Source organism: Stegostoma tigrinum, chromosome 1 (assembly GCF_030684315.1).
Source record: "Stegostoma tigrinum isolate sSteTig4 chromosome 1, sSteTig4.hap1, whole genome shotgun sequence".
Classification (NCBI taxonomy): Eukaryota; Metazoa; Chordata; class Chondrichthyes; order Orectolobiformes; family Stegostomatidae; genus Stegostoma; species Stegostoma tigrinum.
In genome coordinates this window covers 56,649,824-56,665,227 of record NC_081354.1, presented here as the reverse complement: position 1 = coordinate 56,665,227, position 15,404 = coordinate 56,649,824, and the positions used below count along the sequence as shown (strand labels likewise).

General features: G+C 40.3%; 1 protein-coding gene across 3 annotated transcripts in view; it reads left to right on the top strand.

The window, feature by feature from the left end:
• Window positions 1–15,404, top strand: part of sorcs2 (sortilin-related VPS10 domain containing receptor 2) — a 569,963-nt gene that overhangs the window by 91,751 nt on the left and 462,808 nt on the right. For 2 of the 3 annotated variants that reach the window (XM_048531558.2, XM_048531550.2), the window contains exon 2: window positions 10,236–10,303. In XM_048531558.2, the coding sequence (XP_048387515.1) occupies window positions 10,236–10,303 (68 nt within the window). Of the gene's footprint in view, window positions 1–9,808; window positions 9,887–10,235; window positions 10,304–15,404 lie in introns of those variants that run through there. The other variant, XM_048531562.2, reaches the window with a different exon arrangement.

Below are 15,404 nucleotides of genomic sequence, written 5' to 3'. Positions count from 1 at the left end.
ACTTTTCTGGAGAGTTGGGTTTGAATCCCACCAAGGCAGATGGGGGAATTTGAATTCAGTAAATATCTGGATGAGTATATTATCCGCTGACGATTGTTGAGGGGAAAAGGAAACTACAAAACTTACCTGGCCAATATGTGACTCCAGACCCATGGCAATGTGGTTGACTCTCAATTGCCCTGGCCAATTAGAGATGGACAATAATGTTGCTGTAGCCAGCAATGCCCCCAGTGAATTTAAAATAACACTTTGAAAGAATTTCAAGAAGTAATCAGCAAGTCAAAACATGCTGATTTATACAAAACGCTGAAGCCAAGACCAGGATGGCACATTGCATGCGTCCCCAGTGTGCATCACAAACGCGTTCAGATAGGTATTGAAAAACGGGTGTGCAACTTTTGTATGGGATGGTTGTTGCTCAAATTTTTATCATGCTTAATTGGGCCTTTCAAAGTACATGGCTCCATTTTATGTTCAACCCAGGTCATTCCGAAAGTGCTCTTATTTACTCCAATTAATTGATAGCAGAAATTATGTCAAAGCCTTGCAATAAACTGAAGAGTAAATGTTCAGCATCTAGGATTTGTAAAGAACATCAGGATATTGTCAGCCCTTGGTCATTTTTAAAAAATTCTTTATCTCATAAATGTAGTGTTTGGCTATAAAAGAAAATTCAGGAACAAGGAAACACCACTTGGCTGAAGTTCATCATTGTATTTTAAAGTGACAAAATGTTTTGATAGTTTAGCTGTGTCTAGTCTATTTCCTCTTGTGGCAGAATCCAGATCCAGCAGGCACAATTTTAACAATAATTAAGTCATCCAGGAAGTGCTGTTTTATGTGGAGAATATGTAGAGGCTCAGCGCAGGTTGGAATTAAATCGCAGGTTTGTAACTATCTGGTTCAGCCTGAGACTGTTACCAGGAAGTGGAATGGATTTTGTGGCAAGAGTGCAGAGTTTATGTTTGAAGATAAAGAGTTCAATCTTTCATGAAATTTGCTGGACAAGCCACTACTTCTTCCATTATAAGACCCAGATGAATTTGAAATATTACTCGCGGTTTTGCCTGACTAGCAGATGTTGAGGGCAGTTAAAATTAAAAATGTCGTGAATTCATCAGCTCTGGTTCTATTTCTGTCTTATTGTGACCTTGCCTAACCCTTAGCCTATTGCAGGGTGTGTGTGTAAGGTGTAGTTTCTGAAACAACTAATGCTAAGCAGTGCATTAAGCTTCATTCAATATGATCATTTCGTAAGGACCTGGAAAACAGGAACATTACAAAGCCAGAATTAGAGGCAATAAAGGAGCAATTTAGAGCTTTAAGCAGATAGAGTGTAGGAGAAGCAACAAATTGGGAGAGTATTGAAGCCAGAGGACAAGCAGAAGATTCTTAATTGAAACTGTGGTAAAAGTGGATAAATATTGCTAAGGCTATGGGCAAAAGTATTTATTTGGTGGAGCCATTTAAAGAGAACAGGAATCTTCATTAACGCTATAATCCAATGGGGATTATTACCCATTGTTATGGGCAGTGTAAATCATTAGGGAAAGTTGCTCAGTGAATGAGATTCAGCTTTAAAACTACAAGCAGGGAGTTATATTTGGTAAAGATGTTAAGGGGATAGGAATTATTTACTAGGTCACAAAAGGTAGGACTCCTCCACTTTAGCCACAAGAGGTTGGAGTGCTCCATTTTGATGGCAAAGCATGAAAAACTCTCCACCGTAATACTAGAGGAAAACAGCACAGCTTGCAGAATTAAGAGCCATTAAAATGAGGAGAATAAAGCAGCATTCATGTAGTTTAGAATTGAACATCTTTCGGAGTTAACGTGTGAGTAATCACAGTAGGAATACAAAGCAGTGGAAATAATATTGCTAGGAAGATACCATTTCAGGGATGAAATGCAGAATACAGAATTGGACATTTTGGAATTAAACACTTTGAAGATACAGAATTGTTTCCAAAGTAGCTGTAAATCAGAAGCTGTTCAAGTGAATATTCTATAAATGAAGGGACAGATACTTACAATTAAGTTCTAAAAACTTTTGACAATTGTGTTGGTCTTAGAAAAAATGAAATTGATTAGATTAGATTAGATTAGAGTCCCTTCAGTGTGGAAACAGGCCCTTCAGCCTAACAAGTCCACACACTCCCTTGAAGCATCCCACACACCCCTGAACACTATGGGCAATTTAGCATGGCCAATCCACCTAACCTGCACATCTTTGTATTGTGGGAGGAAATCGGAGCACCCGGAGGAAACCCACACAGACATGGGGAGAATGTGCAAACTCCACACAGACAGTTGCCCGAGGCTGGAATCGAAGCAGAGTCCCTGGCACTGTGAGGCTGCAGTGCTAACCACTGAGCCACCGTGCTGCCCTAAATTCTCAATATTCTCAAAAAGAAACAAGATTTAACAGACAAGTTTATCATCCAGGGGAATACACTGATAGTTTCATTAATCATTTAGAGTAGAGTCATATACTCATACAGCATAGAAGCAGACCCTTTGGTCCAACCAGTCCATGTCAAACATAATCCCAAACTAAACTAATCCCACCTGCTTGCTCCTGGCCCATATCCCTTCAAACATTTCCTCTTCATATATACATCCAAATATCTTATAAACATTGTCGTTGTACCTGCATCCATCACTTCATCAGGAAGTTCATTCCACATGCAAACCACTCTTTGTACAAAGAAAAATCGCTTTGTCTTTTTTCAATCTCTCTCCTCTCACCTTAAAAATGTGTCCCCCTTGTCTTGAAATTCCCCATTTTCGGGAAAAGACAGCTACCATCAACTGTATCTATACATCTACTTATTTTTTAACTTCTATAAAGCCACCTCTCAACCTCTTTCACTTAGGTGAAAACGGTCCCAGCCTATCCAGCCTTTCCTTATAACTTAAACCTTCCATATTCAGGTAAATCTCTTTTGAACCCTCTCCAGCTTGATAATATCCTTTCTATGACTGAGCAATCAGAACTGGACACAGTATTCCAGAAGAGGCCTCACCAGTGTCCAGTACAACCTCAACATAATGTCCCAACTTCTATATTCAAAGGACTGAGCAGTGAAGGCAAGCATGCCAAAGGCCTATGTGTAACACGCACTTTAAAGAATTATGTACCTGCGCCCCTAGGTCCCTCTGTTCTACAAAACAGCCCATGGCCCTATCATTCCTTGTATAAACTCTGCCCCTGTTTGTGTTATCAAAATGCAGTACCTCACATTTATCCAGATTGCTGCCGTTTTTCAGTCCATTGACCCATTTGGTCAAGATCCCGTTGTAATCTTGGAAAACCTTCTTCACCGTCCACCATACCATCAATTTTGGTGTCATCCACAAACTTAGTAACCATGCCTTTTATATTCTTATCCAAATCATTTGGATAACTGACAAACAAAAGAGGACCCAGAACCAGTCCCTGTGGAACATTACTGATAACAGGCCTCCAGTTCAAAGAGCAACTATCCACCATTACACTGTGTTTCCTGCCATTAAGCCAATTATGTATTCAATTGGCAAGCTCACTCTGAATCCCATGTGACCTAACTTTACTAATTAGCCTACCACGTGGAACCTTGGCAAAGGCTTTATTAAAATCCAAATAAACAATGTCTACTGCTCTGCAATCGTCAACCTTTTTGGTAATTTCCTCAAAAAAAACTCAATCAAGTTTGTGAGATATGATTTTCTTTGCACAAAATCATGCTGACAATCTGTAATCAATTTCTGCCTCTCTAAATGTCCATAAATACTATCTTTTATAATCACCTCCAACAATTTACTCACAACTAAAGTCAGACTCACTGGTTTATAGTTCCCTAGTTTCTTGTTAAACCTTTCTTAAACAAAGATACAGCATTAGCAACCCTTCAGTCTTCAGGCACCTCACCCTTATAAATGATGCAAACGTTTCAGAAATGTCATTATGAAGCATTGCAATCAGAATTTGTAACAGTCAGATTTGCTGTTGGATAATTGCTACTGATCAATGAGGCAGAAAGAACCACAGAGAATTTCTAAGAGGTGAAGGATGGCCTTATCACAGGAAGCATCAGAATCTATTCAGTTCAGAGAAAATGATGAGCATTAATGAAGATTCATCATACAACAATGTGGGTTTGAAGAAGTATCTAAAAGTCATTCATGAGTAATGTTCTTTGAGATGTTGGCCTGATCACTGGATTGAGATAGCAGTAGAAGTTACAGGAGTGAAAGTGAGAAGTTCATGTTAAGGATAGAGGATGAGGTTGCAAACTGAACTCTGGAACTGGAGACTACATGTTTGACCGTAAGATGTTAAGTAGACCGTATAGCCATGATAACAATGATTAGTAGGTTGAGATGATTGAAGCACATCCTTTTAGTTCCATTTTGTTATTTTGAAAGCATTTTCTTTTTTGATGTATTGTGAGGAAGATGTATGTAATGTAGAGATCAAGGGTAGAAGTGGCATAAGAATTTTGAGTAAATCGTTGAATATTGCAGTCATACCCAGATTGTGGAGGATTTCTTATGATGAGTTATGACTTCAGTCTAGAATCGCTTAAACACACTGTAACTGTGCAGTGTGGTTTACCTGAATACTCATGTTGGCTTGGGTAACATGAACTCATTATAGACTTAATTTTGCATAAGTTACATAATATCTGTGTGCTTTGGTTTTTATGTAATGAAACAATTTAGAAGAAGCAGGCTAACACAAACAAGCTTTTTCTTTCCTGGTGTGGAAGTCTAATTGAGCACTACATTATGGTCTGAGCGGCATCTTGTAATGTTACAGTCTGCTTTCGTACATCAATGTCCCATTTTATTATCAATTAATTCCATTGCCTGGAGATTGAATGTGATGACTCCCAGGTCCTTTTCTAAGTACTACAATGTACACACACGCTCACAGACAGACACACATGCTTCCAAATCACATGTGTTTGTATGTACTGCCTTATCACAAATAGCAAATGAGACAATAGAACAATTGCCTTCACCTCTAACTAGTTCAAGTTGGAATACAAAACATACTGACTTGTCCAAGATATTAAAACATAGGGAGCAGGAGCAGGTAAGCTATGTCTGCCTCTTTGTAGGGTACATGGAACAATCCTTCTTCCAAAGCCACACTGGCTCTATCCCCCATCTCTTCCTCCATTACATTGATGACTGTTTCGGCACTGTGTCATGTTCCCACGAGGAGCTCGAACAGTTCATCCACTTCACTAACACCTTCCACTCCAACTTAAATTTACCTGGATCATCTCTGACACCTCTATCTCCATCCTGGACCTCGGTCTCCATCTCTGGCATCCACCTGGAAACTGATATTTATTTTAAACCTACCGACTCCCACAACTACCTAGAATATTCCTCCTCTCACCCACATTCCTGTAAAAATGCCATCCAGTATTCCCAATTCCTTTGCCTCCGCAGCTTCAGCTCCCGAGATGAGGCATTCCACTCCCGAACATCCCAGATGTCCGCTTTTTTTCAAAAACCACAACTTCCTCTCCACAGTGATCAAAAATTCCCTTGACCGTGTTTCCCGCATTTCCCACAACTCATCCCCCACACCCGCTATCTGCAATAATAACCAAAACACAATCCCCCTCGTCCTCACATACCACTCCACCAACCTCCAAATCCAATGCATCATCCTCCGACATTTCCGCCATCTGCAATCCAACCCCGCCACCAAAGACATTTTCCTCCCCACCCTTATGTGCTTTCCAGAGGGACCACTCTCTCCGTGACTCCCTTATTCGCTCCACACTTCCACCACCCCGGCACTTTTCCCTGCAACCGAAGCTAGTGCTACACCTGCCCCTATACCTCCCCCCTCACCCCCATCCCAGACCCTAAGAAGACTTTTCACATCAAACAGATGTTCACCTGCACATCTGTCAATGCGATATACTGTATCTGCGGTTCCCATTGTGGCCTCCTCTACATCAGGGAAACCAAGCGGAGGCTTGGGGACCGCTTTGTGGAACACCTACACTCTGTTCGCAACAATCAACTACACCTCCCAGTCACGAACCATTTCAATTCCCACCCACTCCTCGGACGACATGTCCATTCTGGGCCTCCTGCATTGCCACAATGATGCCACCTGAAAGATGCAGGAACAGCATCTCATATTTCGCTTGGGAACCCCGCAGTCCAAGGGTATCAATGTGGACTTCACAAGCTTCAAAATCTCCTCTCCCCCGACCAATGCCAAAACCGGCCCAGCTAGTCCCTGCCTCCCTAACCATTTCTCCCACCTCTAGCCCTACCCACTAACCTCATCCCGCCGCCCTGATCTGTCCGTCCTCCCTGGACTGACCTATCCCCCCCCTAACTCCCCACCTACATTCACCTTCACTGGCTCTAACCCTGCCTCTCTGACCTATCTGTCTCCTCTCACCTTATCTTCTCCTTTATCCATCTTCTATCCACCTCCCCCTGCCTCCCTATTTATTTCAGAATCCCCTTCCCCTCCCCCATTTCTGAAGAAGGGTCCCGACCTGAAAAGTCAAGCTTTCCTGCACCTCTAATGCTGCTTGGCCTGTTGTGTTTATCCAGCTTCACTCCATGTTATCTCAGCAGGAGCAGGCTATTAATTTCCTATGTCTGCCCTACTGTTTTCAATCATGGTTGAGTATCCATCTCAATTGTTGAGCGAAAAGGAATCCTTCATTCAGCCCACAAGCATGAGCCTGAGCCTGAGCTGGCCTGGCATTTTAATTCTGCTCCTGGAACTCTCACTGACATCTCTGACCTCACCTAATACAGCGTTCCATTACAAATCAAAGAATGACACCTCATCTTTCAGTTAGACATCTTACAGTCATCAAAATTCAACATTGAGATCAGCAGTTTCAAACTGAAATCTTTGCTTCCTCAGTTTGTTTTTCTGCATGTGTTGGTCTTCTTGTTCTCATTTTCATTCTGGATGCAAATACAATAGCAACGTTTAAGAGGCATTTTGACAGATATATTAACAGGCAGGGAATAAAGGGATACAGACTGCATAGAGGCAAAAGACTTCTGGTTTAGAAAGGCATCATGTGCAGGTGCAGTCTTGGTGGGCTGTAGTGTCTATTCCTGTGCTGTATTATTGTTTGTTCTCTGAAAGCAACTGTTCACTATTAGACCTTTACTGGACCCATATTTTGTTGTTTTATCTGTCTGTTACCATTTCCTTCGGCTCAATTCCACCAACCGTTATGTCACTTAGAGTCTTCCATCTTCTGCCCTATCACAGACTTTTTGTTCTTTTGCCACCCACCTGCATTTCACCAACATGAAAGCTACTATATTCATAAACTGTCCTGCTTTTGATGAGAGGTCATAATCTAAAATGTTTCTGTGAGCAGATGCTGGCAGAATAATGTGTATTTTCAGCATTTTTTAGTTACGTCTAGTATATAAACGTAGCAACATGAACACATTAATCCATGTGCAACAGATGACTGAAATACATGCACTGCATAATCAGTATAAAAGAGAGATTCTTTTTTCCATTAGCAATGAATATTTATAGATATTAATGGAAAATAGTGACAAAACTGAGTCATATATTTGAAGGAAATAAAGAGTAGTATTAATAAAGAGCAGCTGGATGGAAGGAGGAGATTGTGGATCTGACTAAGCCAGTGGACACCCTTTCAGGAAAATATCAGATTACTTTGGGAGGAAGGAATTGTGTAGGATGGAGCACAGATGTATGCAACATCAAGAGGCACACACGGTCAATGCCTCCTACTGGTTCATGTCAGGTTGTCCTGGAAAGTAGTGCCGGTAATTAGGAAAAAATATTGTGAGAGAGAAACGATTCCTAGATCTTCACTCGACCCACAGCATTCTATTGTAGGTTATCAAGCCATCTATTCCTCTGTTTAATCTTGACTTAGTGACTGTGTATCATGATAAGGATTGAAGTAAGTGATGTAGAAATGGGAAGAATGTTACACAGTAAAAGAGATAACTGCTAACTGATCTAACAAATGCTTAGCAACAGCTGCTATTCACTCTGACAAATTAAAATGCGTACAGTGTTTGCAAACTTCTGTCTAATAGTATTCTTCAGTTTTGAAAAGATGTGTAATACTCACATGGTCTTGCCAACTCTGTGTAAAAGCAGTTTTACATGCAACAGTGGTTTAAATCCAAGCTGCTAATCAAAATGGTTTTCCTTCTTTCTTGCTCTGTAATTGTGATCATGACAGACTAATAAAAAAGGAAAATCCAAACCTGTTTCAGCTGTCTGGGCAATAACCAGTTGTGCTTGGAATTGTGGTTAACCGTCCTTTTCTTCCTCCAGCATTTGTTAACCCTTTCAAATGCTTAAAACTCCCAAAATCTGTCTGCCTTCTCCTTCTGAAATCATGTTATTTATTCATTAGTAGCTGTTCTGGTTGCAGGTGCTAGGTGAAATCGAGTACCTTCCCCAAGCCATTTTAATATGAAAGCCAAGACAAAGGCCTGTTTGACCATGTGGTGTCAGAGCTGAACCCAATCATGCCCTGTTTTCAAGAGTCACTTTACAACAATCAGACGTCTTGGCTGATTGTTCGCTTTTTTATTTAGACCAACTGCAATCAATTATAGCCTCCACAGCTAAAACCAGACGAAAGGCTCTTGCGGTGCAGTGGTGTCATCCCTACCTCTGAATTAAGAGGACTGGTTTCATGTCCCACCTGCTCCAGAGGTGCGTAATAACATTCCTGAACAGATTGATAAGAAAAATAGACTAAAATCAGCTGAGGGCAGTTGTGGGACAGTGGTCACATTTCTACATCTGAGCCTCAAGGGCTTAGTTCGTGCCCCACCTGCTCAATATTTGCATAACAACGTTTCTGAACCGGCTGATTTTAAAAAAAAACTAAAATCAGCTGACAAAACACAGAGAAGGGACCAAACCTAGTATTATTCTGGTATGCATGGCTCAGTTCTGTAATGAAGTCAGTGGAAAGCAAGACGGCACAGAGTCTATTATGGGTGGCTGATTTGTTACTGCACTTTTTTACTACACCCTGCCAAATTTCTAAGTTCCTTTCAGGGTTGATAATTTACTGAGTCATGTAAGGATTTTGTTCCTTAGTGTGTAGGGGCACGCTTATAGTCTGCAGAGCCTATATGAAACCTTTAATATGATGATAACAGCTTTTCAATTTTTCTCAAGCTTCTCCATTTTGGTAATTGTCATTCCACAAATGCTATGCACTAATCAAGAAACAGTTTCTAAAAAAAAGCTTTGGATGTAAAACCAGCGCTTAAGTGGACATAATAGATGCTTTCCCCTGTGAAAAAGTAGAAGTAAACTGGTTAGGCTACTGTGTTGCACAGCACAGGTTTCTTCTTTGTATGATATGTATCTTGAAACTGTTGGACACGATGATCCAGAATGTGACAAGATGCATCTGAATCCACTGTATCCCATGGATGGTATAAACATTGTATTAATTCTGTTTTTAGATGCCACCCACATACTGTTACAGTAACAATTTAACTTTGACTCTCTTAATCCCCCCATTTCATATTACTAAAATAAATCTGCATGCAAAGAACTTTGTTACCATGGTAAAATCTCGATCAATTTTATTTGCAGGCAGGTGTGTGGTGGCGTCATTGCAACTGTCATTATGCCTTCGCCAACTGCATTTACTGCTGTTAAAAATGATTCTTGAACAAACTAAATCTCGCTAATGGGCTCCCTGAATGGTTAATGCACATTAATCCAATAAAGGGCCTGAGCTTAACAGACTGGCACAGAGGCTCAGTGGTTAGCATTACTGCTTCACAGTGCTAGGGACCTGGGTTCAAATCCAGCCTTGGGTGACTGTCTGTGTGGAGTTTGCACATTAAGAGGGCCCTCTTGTGATTCAGTGTTAGTATCCCTACTCCTGTCTGGACAGCTGGGGTACAAGTCCCACCTGCTCCAGAGTTGTGTAATAAGATCTCTTTGATTAGAAAAGTTTACTATAATTAGTTCAGTGTTGTGATTTACATAGGGGTGGGGGATAGCTTACATTACTTACGCAAATTTGCTGTCCCCTACCTTGTTTGAAATGCTCATGCATGAACGTCAAATTGTGAATAATTGGGCTCCCATGTATGCAAGTTCCCTCCAGTCAATCAGCTTGCCTGCTGTAAAGTGAAATACGAAGACTTAAATTTTACATTATTTTCATTTACTGTACAGTGCACTCACTTTGCATTTCAAATGTGCTTTGCAGGTGATCCTGATTCTCACTAAGCTCTTCCATTCAGATATGGGGAAGGTTCTGGAAAGTTCTTTGTGGAGGTGAGTCACTTTTTGTTTATGTAGAAATGCCTGCAGAAATAAACGTGTGCCGATTTCCAAATGAGGAGGATTTCAGTACAGGAATGACAATGAGAACAGATGGGTGGGAGTATGGCTCAGAATTCATTAGTTGCATGCTTCAGTATTAAAGTTGAGCATTTCTATATTTTTATTGGAACAGATCGTACAAGGGATTATAGGATTTGAATCTACGAATAGAGTAATAACAATTTTGCTCATTGTGTGGAGGACTGTACAAAACAAAAAAATCTGTTAGATTACTGTCTCAACTTGTAAACCGGCTATCAGGTTACTTGAGAAGTCTTATTCATCTCTGTCAGTGATAGTTGACAGTCCTCTGTGGAAACCGACTCCTGCTTTCATTCCTTCTTAGTTTGTGACTGGATTTCCATAAAACAGTCAGACATAGGAATGAGCACTTCATCGTTCAGCAATGTTGATACATAACTTCCAGACACTTCAATTATATGTTCCCTTTACATAACCAAATTTCTGCCAGTGGCAAAATTCTGACTGTGACAAAACCAAAATATTTGCATTTATATAGTGTCCTTTATGACTAAAGAATAGCCCAAAGTTCCTAACTGCTATTGAGGTATTCCTTAAAGCATTGCCATTTTATAATTTAATAAAATTGACTGCCAACTGGCATATATTAAAACCTTTCAAACATAAGAATGCTGTAATGGATGAATGTATTTCTTGATGATTAAGGGACAAATTTTGATTTGGGGGACTCCCTACTCTCTTTTAGATAATGTTTAATATCTTTTATGTCAGCCTGATAAAGTAGACAGGGTCTTTTTTGATAAGTACCACCTCCTACAGTCCCGGGAAGAGGACTTAAAACCACAACATTATGGCTCAACTGCAAGGGTGCTAACAACTGGATCACAGTTAACACCAATTTGCATTATGAACCACATAATGCAACTCCTACTAGTCAGATGGGCAAACACTTGCAATCTAGGTTTTCGTAGGCTACTTTCAATTGAATCTACCAGAAATGGTGCATTTAAAAATACTCTGCTCGTTACATGTAACTCTGGTCCAGTCATACTGGGGCTTGACCGCAGGGGATTTTAGCCTGTGGAATCATCACCACATCATTTTCAGCCAAACTGGCAAAGTCGTCAAATGATCATTTTTGTGAAGTGTGAATCTCTCATTTGGGTTAGCTGCTGTCAGATCTGATGCTTGCCATAGGCTGCACCAATTCAGTGAAATGGGAACCACTGCAATTAATTACAATCAGTAACTCACACCCAGGAGTAGTGATATCTAAGAAAGAACCAATTTGTTATTTTATAGTGTGTTATGTAGACTACTGGCATTTTAAAATAACAGTACAGGTAATCTGATCCTAATGTATATTGGCTCAAATGATTTGACCGGTAGTAGAAGAGCAAGCTTTATATTTGCAATAATTTGTCTTTTGTGCCACCACCAAACCACCATGAGTTCAAATGAAACAAAAAGTTCCTTTAACCATCTCTGCGTCGTTAGGTATTACTGCAAGCAAAGGTTGAGAAGAAATTTTTCTGAGGGTGGGCCTTTGCTGACATTAGAGGAAGGTTCTTATGAGGCAGCAACTAAAAAACACTTTGCAGGCCTCAGTTTACACGTGGAGAGTTCAGTCATAGGCCGAACTAAATTATAAGACAGTGCTGTCAGGAGAAACTGTTCTTAAATTACCTTGTTCATAATATAGCATTATCATTATAGTCAGGACAGTCTCCTCCTGGCAGTTGTATCTTTTCTACTGGTTGGGAGAAAAAAATCACGTTGTCCAGCGAGCGGAAAATTCAGTTCATGGGTCTGCACTCGAAAAGTACCTCTCAGCCTGCCCCATGGCTGTAGACAGAATTGTTGCCTCTTCAGACCAAGCATTTTATCTCATCTTAGGGGTCCATGTCAGACTTTCTGGAATGAGCAATGTTACCTTCTTTACTTCTTAGCAGTACTACTAGATTGGGACTGTCATTGTCAGACAAGCTGCAGCATAGTTGCACATCCATAGGACTCAACACATGAACACCTTTGCACTTGTAAGTAGCTCAGAAATGTGTTGCCAAGTTGGGAAAACAAACAAGGCCATTCTGCTGCTTCTGAAACATGAAAAGAGATGGTTTTTACTGGAACCCGTGACCTCAGAACATGAAAAAGTTTAATGATTTGATTGATTTGAAACTATCCATACACCAGCCCCAGTTTTCAATTGCTTTGAAGAATGAAGAGGAAGAATGGGTATGGTGCCACATGGGCAGCCAATTTCAGTGCACACTTGTGCCCGGCTGACATCCATAGAATCTTACAGCACACAAGGAGGCCAATCAGCCTATGTTGACTATGTGGTGCTCTGAAAGAATTATTCAATACATCCCAATCTTCAGCACTTCTCCGGTGTAAATATTCTAAACATTCTAAACATTTCCTTTCCGAGTCTTTACCTAATTCTACTTTTGAAGACTTCGATTGAATCTGTTTCTGCCCTGATTGGCAGTGCATTTCAAATTACAACTTGCTGAAAGTCTTGCTCCATGTTTGTATCCTGAGATGTCTATATACGGTACAATCCATAATGTGAGGACATCAGTAAGACACAGGAGTGCCCATTTATGCATATTTTAGTTTTGTTTTGATAACTTGATGAAAAACTTTGTGGGAAGTACTATGCCTTTGGAGTACATTCAGGAAGAATTATTATTTAGAAACACATTTATGTAATATGGGCACAATCAGATTGCATGCTCGCTATGTGTAACAGCATAGAATCAGAAAACCCATAACCAAAACATCATAAAACGTAAGAGTGCAAGCAGGCCATTCATCCCAACAAGTCCACTCACTATTCAATGAGATCATACTCTATGATAATCCCCAATTCCACTTTCCAGCTTTATCCCCAAAACACTTATTCTCCTTAATGATTAGCATTCTGTTATATTCAGCCCATGTACCTGTATAAAGTCAGGAAGGATGTGGAAATGGCAGCTGTTCCTTTTTAATAATTTAAAGCACATTCAGAATTACATTTAATTCTTGAAAGTGATAATGGGGGTAAATTTTCAATTTTGCTGCCTAACAGTTTGGTAGTCAACCACATAAAGCAGACCCCACCCCATTTTTATTCTAAGTATTGAAGTGGAAAATGTATCTAACTGTCTATACAGAGTAATAATTAGCTGACAGCAAATTGAAGAAGAGAATACACTTGGAGGCAATTTTGCAGTGCAGCTGCTATGTGCTGTCTTGAATCCATTTCTGAATGTAATAGTTTGGTTAATGTGAATGTACTGTTAAATCTCCCAGTAAGAATTGTTTAGAATGTGGCTTGGGAGAAATCCACTGGCCTCATAGCATGGTACAGATTGCTTTGCCACTTGAAGGTTTTAATTTTAAGTAAACAAATGTCCAAGTTGTTCCATTTCACATCACTGGTTCAGGATAGAGACACTCGTGAAGTGGGTGAGGTTAGGGAAGGGAGAAAAGTTTAATCTGGCACAATTAGTCAGATCAGAGCTTCAACTAGGTGCTTGTCTTGATGTTGACAGAAGTCTTTTAAAATCCAAGCAAAGGACTGCCTCTGCATCATAAGTCAGGAAAAAAAATATAAACTAAACAATTCTGTTTTTTAAAAACATTTTGGTGCAGGGTTTGTAATTCGGAATGTATTGCTAAATACTGGAGTCAAAATTGGATAAATGGGAGACCCTCGCACAGGTGTGAAGAAGAGAACAAAACTGTAGAACTTCTTTTTGATTTCCATTTGTAATGCTGTGTGTTGTACCATGTCATAGGGTACCTGTGGACTTTAGTCTTAGACAATATAAACTTCTCTTAATAATAAAACTCTTCACAATTAATACCCCTTTTCTTTCTTTGTCAGACAAACAATTTTCAGTTATTCCTGGAACTAAAAGTTGGTTATGAGATGAATAATGTTCTCGTAGGTTAAACTCACTGTCTGCTACAGAGGCTGCTGGTGGATATGCTGCAGATGAAATTACCCACTTGCCATTGGAGACAGCCAAGCCTTCCTGAAATTGTACTTGCTGTCTCAGAACAATTTGCCAGGAACAACAAATGGAAACAGCTTGCAATAGTGATACTTAATTCTGCCATTTTCAATCTGGCTGTGGAACAGCTGTCTGACTTTTGGGAAGACACCCAGCTTTCATCGCTAAGTTGCTTTTGCTCTATCTGGGCATGCACCAAGTTCAAACAAGAGCAGCTGCATTAAAACCTCATTTAGGCTGATTTATTGTAAATCTTGTGTTTGCATAGTTTTCCTGTTGTGAATCTCCCACTCAGAAAATGGTACTAGTTTAGCAGCTTGGATGCGCAGATCTCACAATGGGAAGTTTAGCAAAATTTACAGTTGTGGAACAAACCATTTGTAGCTCAGGTTGAGGTTCTGGATGTGAGATTGCTCGCTGAGCTGGAAGGTTAGTTTTCAGACGTTGCGTCACCATTCTAGGTAACATCATCAGTGAGCATCCGACAAAGCACTGGTGTTATGTCCCACTTTCTATTTATCTGTTTAGGTTTCCCTGGGTTGGTGATGTCATTTCCTGCATTGGTGATGCCATTTCCTGTTCTTTTTCTCAGGGGGTGGTTGATTGATTTGGAGCCAGTGTGTTTGTTGATGGAGTTCCGGTTGGAATGCCATGCTTCTAGGAATTCTCATGCGTGTCTCTGCTTGACTTGTCCTAGGATGGATCCCAATCAAAGTGGTGTCCTTCCTCATCTGTATGTAAGGATACGAGTGATAGTGGGTCATGTCGTTTTGTGGCTAGTTGATGTTCATGTATCCTGGTGGCTAGCTTTCTGCCTGTTTGTCCAATGTAGTGTTTGTCACAGTTCTTGCAAGGTATTTTGTAGATGATGTTCGTTTTGCTTGTTGTCTGTATAGGGTCTTTTAAGTTCATTAGCTGCTGTTTTAGTGTGTTGGTGGGTACTCGGACCTCTTGGCATCAGGGTAGCCCACCAACACACTAAAACAGCAGCTAATGAACTTAAAAGACCCTATACAGACAACAAACAAAACGAACATCATCTACAAAATACCTTGCAAGAA